This window comes from Oncorhynchus clarkii, chromosome 27 (assembly GCF_045791955.1).
Source record: "Oncorhynchus clarkii lewisi isolate Uvic-CL-2024 chromosome 27, UVic_Ocla_1.0, whole genome shotgun sequence".
Taxonomy (NCBI): Eukaryota; Metazoa; Chordata; class Actinopteri; order Salmoniformes; family Salmonidae; genus Oncorhynchus; species Oncorhynchus clarkii.
Genome location: NC_092173.1, coordinates 45,548,386 through 45,562,908, shown reverse-complemented (window position 1 = coordinate 45,562,908; position 14,523 = coordinate 45,548,386). Strand labels below are relative to the sequence as shown.

At 46.3% G+C, this 14,523-nt stretch overlaps 1 protein-coding gene across 3 annotated transcripts in view; it reads right to left on the bottom strand.

Moving 5' to 3' along the window:
* Positions 1-222: 222 nt before the first annotated feature.
* The window catches only part of LOC139386096 (capZ-interacting protein), a 58,419-nt gene continuing 44,118 nt past the window's right edge, over positions 223-14,523 (bottom strand). The window contains exon 6 of one of the 3 annotated variants that reach the window (XM_071131519.1): positions 223-2,381. In XM_071131519.1, coding sequence (XP_070987620.1) covers positions 1,881-2,381 — 501 coding nt within the window. In that variant the 3' untranslated portion in view covers positions 223-1,880. The remainder of the gene's footprint in view (positions 2,382-14,523) is intronic. The other 2 variants (XM_071131520.1, XM_071131521.1) reach the window with 2 other exon arrangements.

The following is a 14,523-nucleotide window of genomic DNA, read 5'->3' as shown; positions in this document are numbered from 1 at the left end:
ACCAGGAGAGGTGAGAGGTAACCAGGAGAGGTGAGAGGTAACCAGGAGAGATGACAGGTAACCAGGAGAGGTGGGAGGTAACCAGGAGAGGTGAGAGGTAACCAGGAGAGGTGACAGGTAACCAGGAGAGGTGAGAGGTGACCAGGAGAGGTGACAGGTAACCAGGAGAGGTGAGAGGTAACCAGGAGAGGTGAGAGGTAACCAGGACAGGTGAGAGGTGACCAGGAGAGGTGAGAGGTAACCAGGAGAGGTGAGAGGTGACCAGGAGAGGTGAGAGGTGACCAGGAGAGGTGAGAGGTAACCAGGAGAGGTGAGAGGTAACCAGGAGAGGTAAGAGGTGATCAGGAGAGGTGAGAGGTAACCAGGAGAGGTGAGAGGTGACCAGGAGAGGTGAGAGGTGACCAGGAGAGGTGAGAGGTGACCAGGAGAGGTGAGAGGTAACCAGGAGAGGTGAGAGGTTACCAGGAGAGGTGAGAGGTGACCAGGAGAGGTGAGAGGTGACCAGGAGAGGTGAGAGGTGACCAGGAGAGGTGACAGGTAACCAGGAGAGGTGAGAGGTAACCAGGAGAGGTGAGAGGTAACCAGGACAGGTGAGAGGTGACCAGGAGAGGTGAGAGGTAACCAGGAGAGGTGAGAGGTGACCAGGAGAGGTGAGAGGTGACCAGGAGAGGTGAGAGGTAACCAGGAGAGGTGAGAGGTAACCAGGAGAGGTAAGAGGTGACCAGGAGAGGTGAGAGGTAACCAGGAGAGGTGAGAGGTGACCAGGAGAGGTGAGAGGTGACCAGGAGAGGTGAGAGGTGACCAGGAGAGGTGAGAGGTGACCAGGAGAGGTAAGAGGTGACCAGGAGAGGTGACAGGTAACCAGGAGAGGTGAGAGGTAACCAGGAGAGGTGACAGGTAACCAGGACAGGTGAGAGGTGACCAGGAGAGGTGAGAGGTGACCAGGAGAGGTGAGAGATGACCAGGAGAGGTGAGAGGTAACCAGGAGAGGTGAGAGGTAACCAGGAGAGGTGAGAGGTGACCAGGAGAGGTGAGAGGTAACCAGGAGAGGTGAGAGGTAACCAGGAGAGGTGAGAGGTAACCAGGAGAGGTGAGAGGTAACCAGGAGAGGTGAGAGGTAACCAGGAGAGGTGAGAGGTAACCAGGAGAGGTGAGAGGTGACCAGGAGAGGTGAGAGGTGACCAGGAGAGGTGAGAGGTGACCAGGAGAGGTGAGAGGTGACCAGGAGAGGTGAGAGATGACCAGGAGAGGTGAGAGGTAACCAGGAGAGGTGAGAGGTAACCAGGAGAGGTGAGAGGTAACCAGGAGAGGTGAGAGGTAACCAGGAGAGGTGAGAGGTGACCAGGAGAGGTGAGAGGTAACCAGGAGAGGTGACAGGTAACCAGGAGAGGTGACAGGTAACCAGGAGAGGTGAGAGGTGACCAGGAGAGGTGAGAGGTAACCAGGAGAGGTGAGAGGTAACCAGGAGAGGTGAGACACCTGGTCCAAATACTATAAAGATAAGTATTACTTTAAACTGCTGCAGAAACAAGAAAGTATCACCTCCAACAGTATCTGATAGAACACAAAGCTATGCAGAGGATTGTCTATACACTGCTAACAGACACAATGCAATGTGACAGGTGAAGCAAGGACAGATTTAGTTCTGGGAACCAAGATTATGCAGGATACAGAATGTCCAACGAGGGTTCTTAGAAGACAAGCTAGTTTCATAATTAATGAGGATGCATCCCAAATGACACCCCTATTCCTTATATAGTGCACTACTTTTAACCAGGTCTCTGGTCAAAAGTAGTGCACTATTAAGCTGTAGGGTGCCACGTGGGACTCACCCAATGACTGATTGTATGATTTCTTCAACAGTGATTTATGAACATTGTTCAGAGGTTTTCATCCCTCTCCCGAGGCTGAGCTGAATCCTCCTGTTCGTCTGTTTGCGTGTTGTCTCCTTTTGTTCCATAAGAGCTACAAGACCCTTCCTCCTCCTCTATGGCCCCCAGAGAATCTGAAGCTTGGGGCTCACCTAGCGCCTGTTCCCCAGTTTCCTTCTTCCCATCCTGGGTGGCTGGGGCTGCCTCTCCTGTCTCCTCCTCCAGAACCTTGTCCTCTTTGGCCTGTTCTCTGTCCCTGTCATTGTCTCCAGTCTCTGTCAGAGTGTCTGGGTGAGACGGGGGGCTTCCCTGGGTCTCCTCGCCCCTCTCCCCGCCCTCCCATGTCTGCTCAAACACCTGATCCACCTGGTCCTCGGCCCCGTTCACCTGGGGGACGTCTTGGTTACCATGGGACACAACCCCTCCCTCTGAGACTACGCCCTCCTCGACACATGACTGCCGGTGCTGCCGTGTGGGAGGACGCCTCTTGAAGGACAGCCGAACTCGACTCTACAGAGGAGAGGGAGAGAGAGAGAGAGAGAGAGAGAGAGAGAGAGAGAGAGAGAGAGAGAGAGAGAGAGAGAGAGAGAGAGAGAGAGAGAGAGAGAAACAGGAAAGACTGAGTGTTGTGCAACACACAATAGCTAATGAATAAAGTCAGGCTTTAGTAAGACTTGATTATCTTGAGCTTGGTAACAATCTCTGTTTTTCTATGATTTTGGCCTTCTGTACTTTAACACAACATCTTAGAAAGACAACCATTAGTCATGATATCGTGTGTTTTTGTTCTATTAGGAACAAACTTAACACAATATGCATTTTAATGTGTTTAATTACGGATTCTGTTGCTAATTAGTTGTAATAATCTAACGAGCCAAATAGAATAGTAGTAGTAGGGCACTAGATAAGAGTGACAGACCCTAGAGGAGTAGGGCACTAGATAAGAGTGACAGACCCTAGAGGGGAAGGGCACTAGATAACAGGGACAAACCCTGGGGGAGTAGGGCGCTAGATAAGAGGGACAGACCCTAGAGGAGTAGGGCACTAGAGGAGTAGGGCACTAGAGGAGTAGGGCACTAGATAAGAGGGACAGACCCTAGAGGAGTAGGGCACTAGATAAGAGGGACAGCCCCTAGAGGAGTAGGGCACTAGAGGAGTAGGGCACTAGATAAGAGGGACAGACCCTAGAGGAGTAGGGCACTAGAGGAGTAGGGCACTAGAGGAGTAGGGCACTAGATAAGAGGGACAGACCCTAGAGGAGTAGGGCACTAGATAAGAGGGACAGCCCCTAGAGGAGTAGGGCACTAGAGGAGTAGGGCACTAGATAAGAGGGACAGACCCTAGAGGAGTAGGGCACTAGATAAGAGTGACGGACCCTAGAGGAGTAGGGCACTAGATAAGAGGGACAGACCCTGGAGGAGTAGGGCACTAGATAAGAGGGACAGACCCTAGAGGAGTAGGGCACTAGAGGAGTAGGGCACTAGAGGAGTAGGGCGCTAGATAAGAGGGACAGCCCCTAGAGGAGTAGGGCACTAGATAAGAGGGACAGACCCTAGAGGAGTAGGGCACTAGATAAGAGGGACAGACCCTAGAGGAGTAGGGCACTAGATAAGAGGGACAGACCCTAGAGGAGTAGGGCACTAGAGGAGTAGGGCACTAAATAAGAGGAACAGACCCTGGAGGAGTAGGGCACTAGATAAGAGTGACAGACCCTAGAGGAGTAGGGCACTAGATTAGAGTGACAGACCCTAGAGGAGTAGGGCACTAGATAAGAGTGACAGACCCTAGAGGAGTAGGGCACTAGAGGAGTAGGGCACTAGATAAGAGGGAAAGACCCTAGATGAGTAGGGCACTAGATAAGAGGGACAGCCCCTAGAGGAGTAGGGCACTAGATAAGAAGGACAGACCCTAGAGGAGTAGGGCACTAGAGGAGTAGGGCACTAGATAAGAGGGACAGACCCTAGATGAGTAGGGCACTAGATAAGAGGGACAGCCCCTAGAGGAGTAGGGCACTAGATAAGAGGGACAGACCCTAGAGGAGTAGGGCACTAGAGGAGTAGGGCACTAGAGGAGTAGGGCGCTAGATAAGAGGGACAGCCCCTAGAGGAGTAGGGCACTAGATAAGAGGGACACACCCTAGAGGAGTAGGGCACTAGATAAGAGTGTAAGCCACTAGAGGAGTAGGGCACTAGATAAGAGGGACAGACCCTAGAGGAGTAGGGCACTAGATAAGAGGGACAGACCCTGGAGGAGTAGGGCGCTAGATAAGAGGGACAGACCCTAGAGGAGTAGGGCACTAGAGGATTAGGGCACTAGAGGAGTAGGGCACTAGATAAGAGAGACAGCCCCTAGAGGAGTAGGGCACTAGAGGAGTAGGGCACTAGATAAGAGGGACAGACCCTAGAGGAGTAGGGCACTAGATAAGAGGGACAGACCCTAGAGGAGTAGGGCACTAGAGGAGTAGGGCACTAGATAAGAGGGACAGACCCTAGAGGAGTAGGGTACTAGATAAGAGGGACAGCCCCTAGAGGAGTAGGGCACTAGAGGAGTAGGGCACTAGATAAGAGGGACAGACCCTAGAGGAGTAGGGCACTAGATAAGAGGGACAGACCCTAGAGGAGTAGGGCACTAGATAAGAGGGACAGACCCTAGAGGAGTAGGGCACTAGATAAGAGGGACAGACCCTAGAGGAGTAGGGCACTAGATAAGAGGGGCAGACCCTGGAGGAGTAGGGCACTAGATAAGAGGGACAGACCCTAGAGGAGTAGGGAACTAGAGGAGTAGGGCCCCAGAGGAGTAGGGCACTAGATAAGAGGGACAGACCCTAGAGGAGTAGGGCACTAGATAAGAGGGACAGACCCTAGAGGAGTAGGGCACTAGATAAGAGGGACAGACCCTAGAGGAGTAGGGCACTAGAGGAGTAGGGCACTAGATAAGAGGGACAGACCCTGGAGGAGTAGGGCACTAGATAAGAGTGACAGACCCTAGAGGAGTAGGGCACTAGATTAGAGTGACAGACCCTAGAGGAGTAGGGCACTAGATAAGAGTGACAGACCCTAGAGGAGTAGGGCACTAGAGGAGTAGGGCACTAGAGGAGTAGGGCGCTAGATAAGAGGGACACACCCTAGAGGAGTAGGGCACTAGATAAGAGTGTAAGCCACTAGAGGAGTAGGGCACTAGATAAGAGGGACAGACCCTAGAGGAGTAGGGCACTAGATAAGAGTGACAGACCCTAGAGGAGTAGGGCACTACATAAGAGTGACACACCCTAGAGGAGTAGGGCACTAGAGGAGTAGGGCACTAGATAAGAGGGACAGACCCTGGAGGAGTAGGGCGCTAGATAAGAGGGACAGACCTTAGAGGAGTAGGGCACTAGAGGATTAGGGCACTAGAGGAGTAGGGCACTAGATAAGAGAGACAGCCCCTAGAGGAGTAGGGCACTAGATAAGAGTGACAGACCCTAGAGGAGTAGGGCACTACATAAGAGTGACACACCCTAGAGGAGTAGGGCACTAGATAAGAGGGACAGACCCTAGAGGAGTAGGGCGCTAGATAAGAGTGACATACCCTAGAGGAGTAGGGCACTAGAGGAGTAGGGCACTAGATAAGAGGGACAGCCCCTAGAGGAGTAGGGCACTAGATAAGAGGGACAGACCTTAGAGGAGTAGGGCACTAGATAAGAGGGACAGACCCTGGAGGAGTAGGGCACTAGATAAGAGTGACAGACCCTAGAGGAGTAGGGCGCTAGATAAGAGGGACAGACCCTAGAGGAGTAGGGCACTAGATAAGAGGGACAGACCCTAGAGGAGTAGGGCACTAGAGGAGTAGGGCACTAGATAAGAGGGACAGACCCTGGAGGAGTAGGACACTAGATAAGAGGGACAGCCCCTAGAGGAGTAGGGCACTAGATAAGAGGGACAGACATTAGAGGAGTAGGGCACTAGATAAGAGGGACAGACCCTAGAGGAGTAGGGCGCTAGATAAGAGGGACAGACCCTAGAGGAGTAGGGCACTAGATAAGAGGGACAGACCCTAGAGGAGTAGGGCACTAGATAAGAGGGACAGACCCTAGAGGAGTAGGGCACTAGAGGAGTAGGGCACTAGATAAGAGGGACAGACCCTAGAGGAGTAGGGCACTAGATAAGAGGGACAGACCCTAGAGGAGTAGGGCACTAGAGGAGTAGGGCACTAGAGGAGTAGGGCACTAGAGGAGTAGGGCACTAGAGGAGTAGGGCACTAGAGGAGTAGGGCACTAGATAAGAGGGACAGACCCTAGAGGAGTAGGGCGCTAGATAAGAGGGACAGACCCTAGAGGAGTAGGGCACTAGAGGAGTAGGGCACTAGATAAGAGTGACAGACCCTAGAGGAGTAGGGCACTAGAGGAGTAGGGCACTAGAGGAGTAGGGCACTAGAGGAGTAGGGCACTAGATAAGAGAGACAGACCCTAGAGGAGTAGGGCACTAGAGGAGTAGGGCACTAGAGGAGTAGGGCACTAGATAAGAGAGACAGACCCTAGAGGAGTAGGGCACTAGAGGAGTAGGGCACTAGAGGAGTAGGGCACTAGATAAGAGAGACAGACCCTAGAGGAGTAGGGCACTAGAGGAGTAGGGCACTAGAGGAGTAGGGCACTAGAGGAGTAGGGCACTAGATACGATGCATGTTGAACACTGAACGAGAGCTCGGTTTAATGTTTTTGAAATGTTATCACAGTGTTTCCTTGCCAAGTTTGATTCATATACTTTTGGATGTTGGATCCCGCAACTCGGTTAGCCTCAGTTGCTGTGCACTAGCTGTTGTCATCGGCAGTTGTATTGTAAGAAACATCTTGGTTCCCGGGGCAAAAAAAAACCCTGTGCTATCCTGGAGCATGAGTAGAGGACATTACAAGGCTGCTTCCGACCGCTCTACAACAGATTCCTGGAGCATGAGTAGAGGACATTACAAGGCTGCTTCCGACCGCTCTACAACAGATTCCTGGAGCATGAGTAGAGGACATTACAAGGCTGCTTCCGACCGCTCTACAACAGATTCCTGGAGCATGAGTAGAGGACATTACAAGGCTGCTTCCGACCGCTCTACAACAGATTCCTAGAGCATGAGTAGAGGACATTACAAGGCTGCTTCCGACCGCTCTACGACAGATTCCTAGAGCATGAGTAGAGGACATTACAAGGCTGCTTCCGAACGCTCTACGACAGATTCCTAGAGCATGAGTAGAGGACATTACAAGGCTGCTTCCGAACGCTCTGCGACAGATTCCTAGAGCATGAGTAGAGGACATAACAAGGCTGCTTCCGACCGCTCTACGACAGATTCCTGGAGCATGAGTAGAGGACATAACAAGGCTGCTTCCGAACGCTCTACAACAGATTCCTAGAGCATGAGTAGAGGACATAACAAGGCTGCTTCCGACCGCTCTACGACAGATTCCGGGAGCTGACGCCGTCGTAGTCCATGCGGTGTCAAACAACATGAGGAGGGTTAGCTCAGAACTTCTGAAAATTGTTTTTAAAGAACTGATTCTTGCACTGAAAGATTCCAAAAAGGAGCCAATCATTTCAGGTCCGGTACGATAGTTGAAAGATTCAGTGTGAAAGTTTGGATACACCTACTCATTATTCTATATTGTAGAATAATAGTGAAGACATCAAAACTATGAAATAACACATATGGAATCATGTAGTAACCAAAAAAAGTGTTAAACAAATCTACATATATTTTATATTTGAGATTCTTCAAAGTAGCCACCCTTTGCATTCATGACAGCTTTGCACACTCTTGGCATTCTCTCAACCAGCTTCATGAGGTAGTCACCTGGAATGCATTTCAATTAACAGGTGTGACACGTTAAAAGTTAATTTGTGGAATTTATTTTCTTCTTAATGTGTTTGAGCCAATCAGTTGTGTTGTGACAAGGTAGAGGTGGTATACAGAAGATAGCCCTATTTGGTAAAAGAACAATTCCATATTATGGCATGAACAGCTCAAATAAGCAAAGAGAAACGACAGCCTATCATTACTTTAAGACTTGAAGGTCAGTGCATTCCTCCAGTGCAGTTGCAGAAACCATCAAGAGTTATGATGAAACTGTCTCTCATGAGGACCGCCACAGGAAAGGAAGACCCAGAGTTACCTCTGCTGCAAAGGATAAGTTCATTAGAGTTAACTGGCTCTCATGAGGACTGACACAGGAAAGGAAGACCCAGAGTTACCTCTGCTGCAGAGGATAAGTTCATTAGAGTTACCAGCATCAGAAATTGCAGCCTAAATAAATGCTTCTCAGAGTTCAAGTAACAGACACATCTCAACATCAACTGTTCAGAGAAGACTGCGTGGATCAGGCCTTCATGGTTGAATTGCTGCAAAGAAACCACTACTAAAGGACATCAATAATAAGAAGAGACTTGCTTGGGCCAAGAAACACGAGCAATTGACATTATTGGAGATTTTTGGTTCCAACCGCCGTGTCTTTGTGAGATGCAGAGTAGGTGAACGGACGATCTCCGCATTTGTGGTTCCCACTGTGAAGCACAAGATGGTGCTTTGCTGGTGACACTGTCTGGCATTTATTTAGAATTCAAGGCAAACTTAACTAGCATGGCTACCATAGCATTCTGCAGCAATACACCATCCCATCTAGTTTGCGCTTAGTGGGACTATCATTTGTTTTTCAACAGGACAATGATCCAACACACCTCCAGGCTGTGTAAGGGCTATTCAACCAAGAAGGAGAGTGATGGGGTGCTGCATCAGATGAGATGGTTTGGGATGAGTTGGACCGCAGAGTGAAGGAAATGCAGCCAACAAGTGCTCAGCATATGTGGGACCTCCTGCAAGACTGTTGGAAAAACATTCCAGGTGAAGCTGGTTGAGAGAATGCCAAGAGTTTGCAAAGCTGTCAAGGTAAAGGGTGCCTACTTTGAAGAATATTTTGATTTGTTTAAAACTTTGTTGGTTACAACAATATTAAAGCTGATCTACCCCTTACATTTTTTTTAAATAAAGAAATTATGGAGGAGGAGGAGAGAGAAGGAATTGAGGAGGAGAGAGAAGGAATTAGGGAGGAGGAGGAGGAGGAGAGAGAAGGAATGGAGGAGGAGGAGGGTGTAGGAATGGAGGAGGAGGAGAGAGAAGGAATGGAGGAGGAGGAGGGTGTAGGAATGGAGGAGGAGGAGGATGAATGAATGGAGGAGGAGGAGGGTGAAGGAATGGAGGAGGGAGGGAGACAGAATAGAGGAGGAGGAGGAGGAGGGAGGGAGACGGAATAGAGGAGGAAGAGGAGGAGGAGGAGGAGGGAGAAGAAATGGAGGAGGAGGGAGGGAGACGGAATAGAGGAGGAGGAGGAGGGAGGGAGACGGAATGGAGGAGGAGGAGGAGGGAAGGAGACGGAATGGAGGAGGAGGAGGAGGAGAGAGAAGGAATGGAGGAGGAGGAGGAGGAGGAGAGAGAAGGAATGGAGGAGGAGGAGGAGGGTGTAGGAATGGAGGAGGAGGAGAGAGAAGGAATGGAGGAGGAGGAGGGTGTAGGAATGGAGGAGGAGGAGGATGAATGAATGGAGGAGGAGGAGGGTGAAGGAATGGAGGAGGGAGGGAGACAGAATAGAGGAGGAGGAGGAGGAGGGAGGGAGACGGAATAGAGGAGGAGGAGGAGGAGGAGGGAGAAGAAATGGAGGAGGAGGGAGGGAGACGGAATAGAGGAGGAGGAGGAGGGAGGGAGACGGAATGGAGGAGGAGGAGGAGGAGGAGAGAGAAGGAATGGAGGAGGAGGAGGAGGAGAGAGAAGGAATGGAGGAGGAGGAGGAGAAGGAGGGAGGGAGACAGAATAGAGGAGGAGGAGGAGGAGGAGGAGGATGAAGGAATGGAGGAGGAGGAGGGAGAAGAAATGGAGGAGGAGGGAGGGAGACGGAATAGAGGAGGAGGAGGGGGAGAAGGAATGTAAGATGAGGAGGAGGTAGGGAGACGGAATGAAGGATAAGGAGTGAGAGGGAATGGAGGAGGAGGAGGAGGAGGAGGGAGAAGGAATGGAAGAGGAGGAGGAATGGAGGAGGAGAAAGGGGAAGGAATGGAGGAGGAGGAGAGGGAGAAGGAATGGAAGAGGAGGAGGGAGAAGGAATGGAGGAGGAGGAGGGATAAGGAATGGAAGAGGAGGAGGGAGAAGGAATGGAGGAGTAGGAGGAGGGCGGGAGACGGAATGGAGGAGGGAGGGAGGGAGGAGTAGGCTAAGTGGATAACACCTTCAATCCCCCTGGTCTCTGCGCTGAGCCACTGCAGGAGGCCTGTTCCTGGGCTTACAGAGCATAGAAATAGAATCTATAGAAGGGGCTTAGAGCGTCTAACCCTGGCAATTTGACTCGAATAGGGAGGCCCATTCTCTAGATTATATTTCTATGTTACAGAGGGCCTATTTTAGGACGGCAGGACACACAGCTAGGGACACGTGTCACCAGGGGGAGAGGGAATAAGTGGCCTGGAGTGATGTCACAGCTCACGTACAGGAGATGACGTGAGAGACCAAGACCACAAGGCTTCCACTGACTGACGTAGGATCAACCAATCAAATCAAATCAAATTGTATTTGTCACGTACACTGAATACAACAGGTGTAGTAGACCTTACAGTGAAATGCTGAATACAACAGGTGTAGTAGACCTTACAGTGAAATGCTGAATACAACAGGTGTAGTAGACCTTACAGTGAAATGCTGAATACAACAGGTGTAGTAGACCTCACAGTGAAATGCTGAATACAACAGGTGTAGTAGACCTCACAGTGAAATGCTGAATACAACAGGTGTAGTAGACCTTACAGTGAAATGCTGAATACAACAGGTGTAGTAGACCTTACAGTGAAATGCTTACTTACAGGCTCTAACCATTAGTGCAAAACATTTATTAGGTGAACAATAGGTAAGTAAAGAAATAAAACAACAGTAAAAATACAGGCTATATACAGTAGAGAGGTTATATACAGTAGAGAGGTTATATACAGTAGAGAGGCTATATACAGTAGAGAGGCTATATACAGTAGAGAGGCTATATACAGTAGAGAGGTTATATACAGTAGAGAGGCTATATACAGTAAAGAGGCTATAAAAGTAGTGAGGCTATATACAGTAGAGAGGCTATATACAGTAGAGAGGCTATAAAAGTAGTGAGGCTATATACAGTAGAGGGGCTATATACAGTAGAGAGGCTATATACAGTAGAGAGGCTATATGCAGTAGAGAGGCTATATACAGTAGAGAGGATATATACAGTAGAGAGGCTATATACAGTAGAGAGGCTATATACAGTAGAGAGGCTATATACAGTAGAGAGGTTATATACAGTAGAGGCTATATACAGTAGAGAGGCTATATACAGTAGAGAGGATATATACAGTAAAGAGGCTCTATACAGTAGAGAGGCTATATACAGTAGAGAGGCTATATACAGTAGAGAGGTTATATACAGTAGAGGCTATATACAGTAGAGAGGCTATATACAGTAGAGAGGCTATATACAGTAGAGAGGTTATATACAGTAGAGGCTATATACAGTAGAGAGGCTATATACAGTAGAGAGGCTATATACAGTAGAGAGGATATAAAAGTAGCGAGGCTACATACAGAGACACCTGTTAGTCAGGCTGATTGAGGTAGTATGTACATGTAGGTATATACAGACACCTGTTAGTCAGGCTGATTGAGGTAGTATGTACATGTAGGTGGGGGACACAATGCAGATAGTCTGGGTAGCCATTTGATTACCTGTGTTACGTCACAGGCAGAATACCCAGCACAGAAAGGCTGTTCAAGGTAATGACAAATTATGATGTTCAGTACAGTTACAATATCAATCTACTGCTGTAGGTTACTACACAATATCAATCTACTGCTGTAGGTTACTATACAATATCAATCTACTGCTGTAGGATACTATACAATATCAATCTAGTGCTGTAGATTACTATACAATATCAATCTACTGCTGTAGGTTACTACACAATATCAATCTACTGCTGTAGGTTACTACACAATATCAATCTACTGCTGTAGGATACTATACAATATCAATCTACTGATGTAGGATACTATACAATATCAATCTACTGCTGTAGGTTACTATACAATATCAGTCTACTGCTGTAGGTTACTATACAATATCAATCTACTGCTGTAGGTTACTATACAATATCAATCTACTGATGTAGGTTACTATACAATAACAATCTACTGCTGTAGGTTACTATACAGCTACAATATCAATCTACTGCTGTAGGATACTATACAATATCAATCTACTGCTGTAGGTTACTATACAATATCAATCTACTGATGTAGGATACTATACAATATCAATCTACTGATGTAGGATACTATACAATATCAATCTACTGCTGTAGGATACTATACAATATCAGTCTACTGCTGTAGGTTACTATACAATATCAATCTACTGCTGTAGGTTACTATACAATATCAATCTACTGCTGTAGGTTACTATACAATATCAATCTACTGCTGTAGGTTACTATACAATATCAATCTACTGCTGTAGGTTACTATACAGCTACAATATCAATCTACTGCTGTAGGATACTATACAATATCAATCTACTGCTGTAGGTTACAATACAATAACAATCTACTGCTGTAGGTTACTATACAATATCAATCTACTGCTGTAGGTTACAATACAATAACAATCTACTGCTGTAGGTTACTATACACCTACAATATCAATCTACTGCTGTAGGATACTATACAATATCAATCTACTGATGTAGGTTACTATACAGCTACAATATCAATCTACTGCTGTAGGATACTATACAATATCAATCTACTGCTGTAGGTTACTATACAATATCAATCTACTGATGTAGGATACTATACAATATCAATCTACTGATGTAGGATACTATACAATATCAATCTACTGCTGTAGGATACTATACAATATCAGTCTACTGCTGTAGGTTACTATACAATATCAATCTACTGCTGTAGGTTACTATACAATATCAATCTACTGCTGTAGGTTACTATACAATATCAGTCTACTGCTGTAGGTTACTATACAATATCAATCTACTGCTGTAGGTTACTATACAATATCAATCTACTGCTGTAGGTTACTATACAGCTACAATATCAATCTACTGCTGTAGGTTACTATACAATATCAATCTACTGCTGTAGGTTACAATACAATATCAATCTACTGCTGTAGGTTACTATACAGCTACAATATCAATCTACTGCTGTAGGTTACTATACAATATCAATCTACTGCTGTAGGTTACTATACAATATCAATCTACTGCTGTAGGTTACTATACAATATCAATCTACTGCTGTAGGTTACTATACAATATCAATCTACTGCTGTAGGTTACTATACAATATCAATCTACTGCTGTAGGTTACTATACAATATCAATCTACTGCTGTAGGTTACTATACAGCTACAATATCAATCTACTGCTGTAGGTTACTATACAATATCAATCTACTGCTGTAGGTTACTATACAATATCAATCTACTGCTGTAGGATACAATATCAATCTACTGCTGTAATATCAATCTACTGTTACTATACAATATCAATCTACTGCTGTAGGTTACAATACAATATCAATCTACTGCTGTAGGTTACAATACAATATCAATCTAGGTAGGTTACTATACAATATCAATCTACTGCTGTAGGTACAATACTCAATCTACTGTAGGTTACTATACAATATCAATCTACTGCTGTAGGTTACTATACAATATCAATCTACTGCTGTAGGTTACTATACAGCTACAATATCAATCTACTGCTGTAGGATACTATACAATATCAGTCTACTGCTGTAGGTTACTATACAATATCAATCTACTGCTGTAGGTTACTATACAATATCAATCTACTGCTGTAGGTTACAATACAATATCAATCTACTGCTGTAGGTTACTATACAGCTACAATATCAATCTACTGCTGTAGGTTACTATACAATATCAATCTACTGCTGTAGGTTACTATACAATATCAATCTACTGCTGTAGGTTACTATACAATATCAATCTACTGCTGTAGGTTACTATACAATATCAATCTACTGCTGTAGGTTACTATACAATATCAATCTACTGCTGTAGGTTACTACACAATATCAATCTACTGCTGTAGGTTACTATACAATATCAATCTACTGCTGTAGGTTACTATACAATATCAATCTACTGATGTAGGATACTATACAATATCAATCTACTGCTGTAGGTTACTATACAATATCAATCTACTGCTGTAGGTTACTATACAGCTACAATATCAATCTACTGCTGTAGGATACTATACAATATCAATCTACTGCTGTAGGTTACAATACAATAACAATCTACTGCTGTAGGTTACTATACAATATCAATCTACTGCTGTAGGTTACAATACAATAACAATCTACTGCTGTAGGTTACTATACACCTACAATATCAATCTACTGCTGTAGGATACTATACAATATCAATCTACTGCTGTAGGTTACTATACAATATCAATCTACTGCTGTAGGTTACTATACAATATCAATCTACTGCTGTAGGTTACTATACAGCTACAATATCTATCTACTGCTGTAGGTTACTATACAATATCAATCTACTGCTGTAGGTTACTAT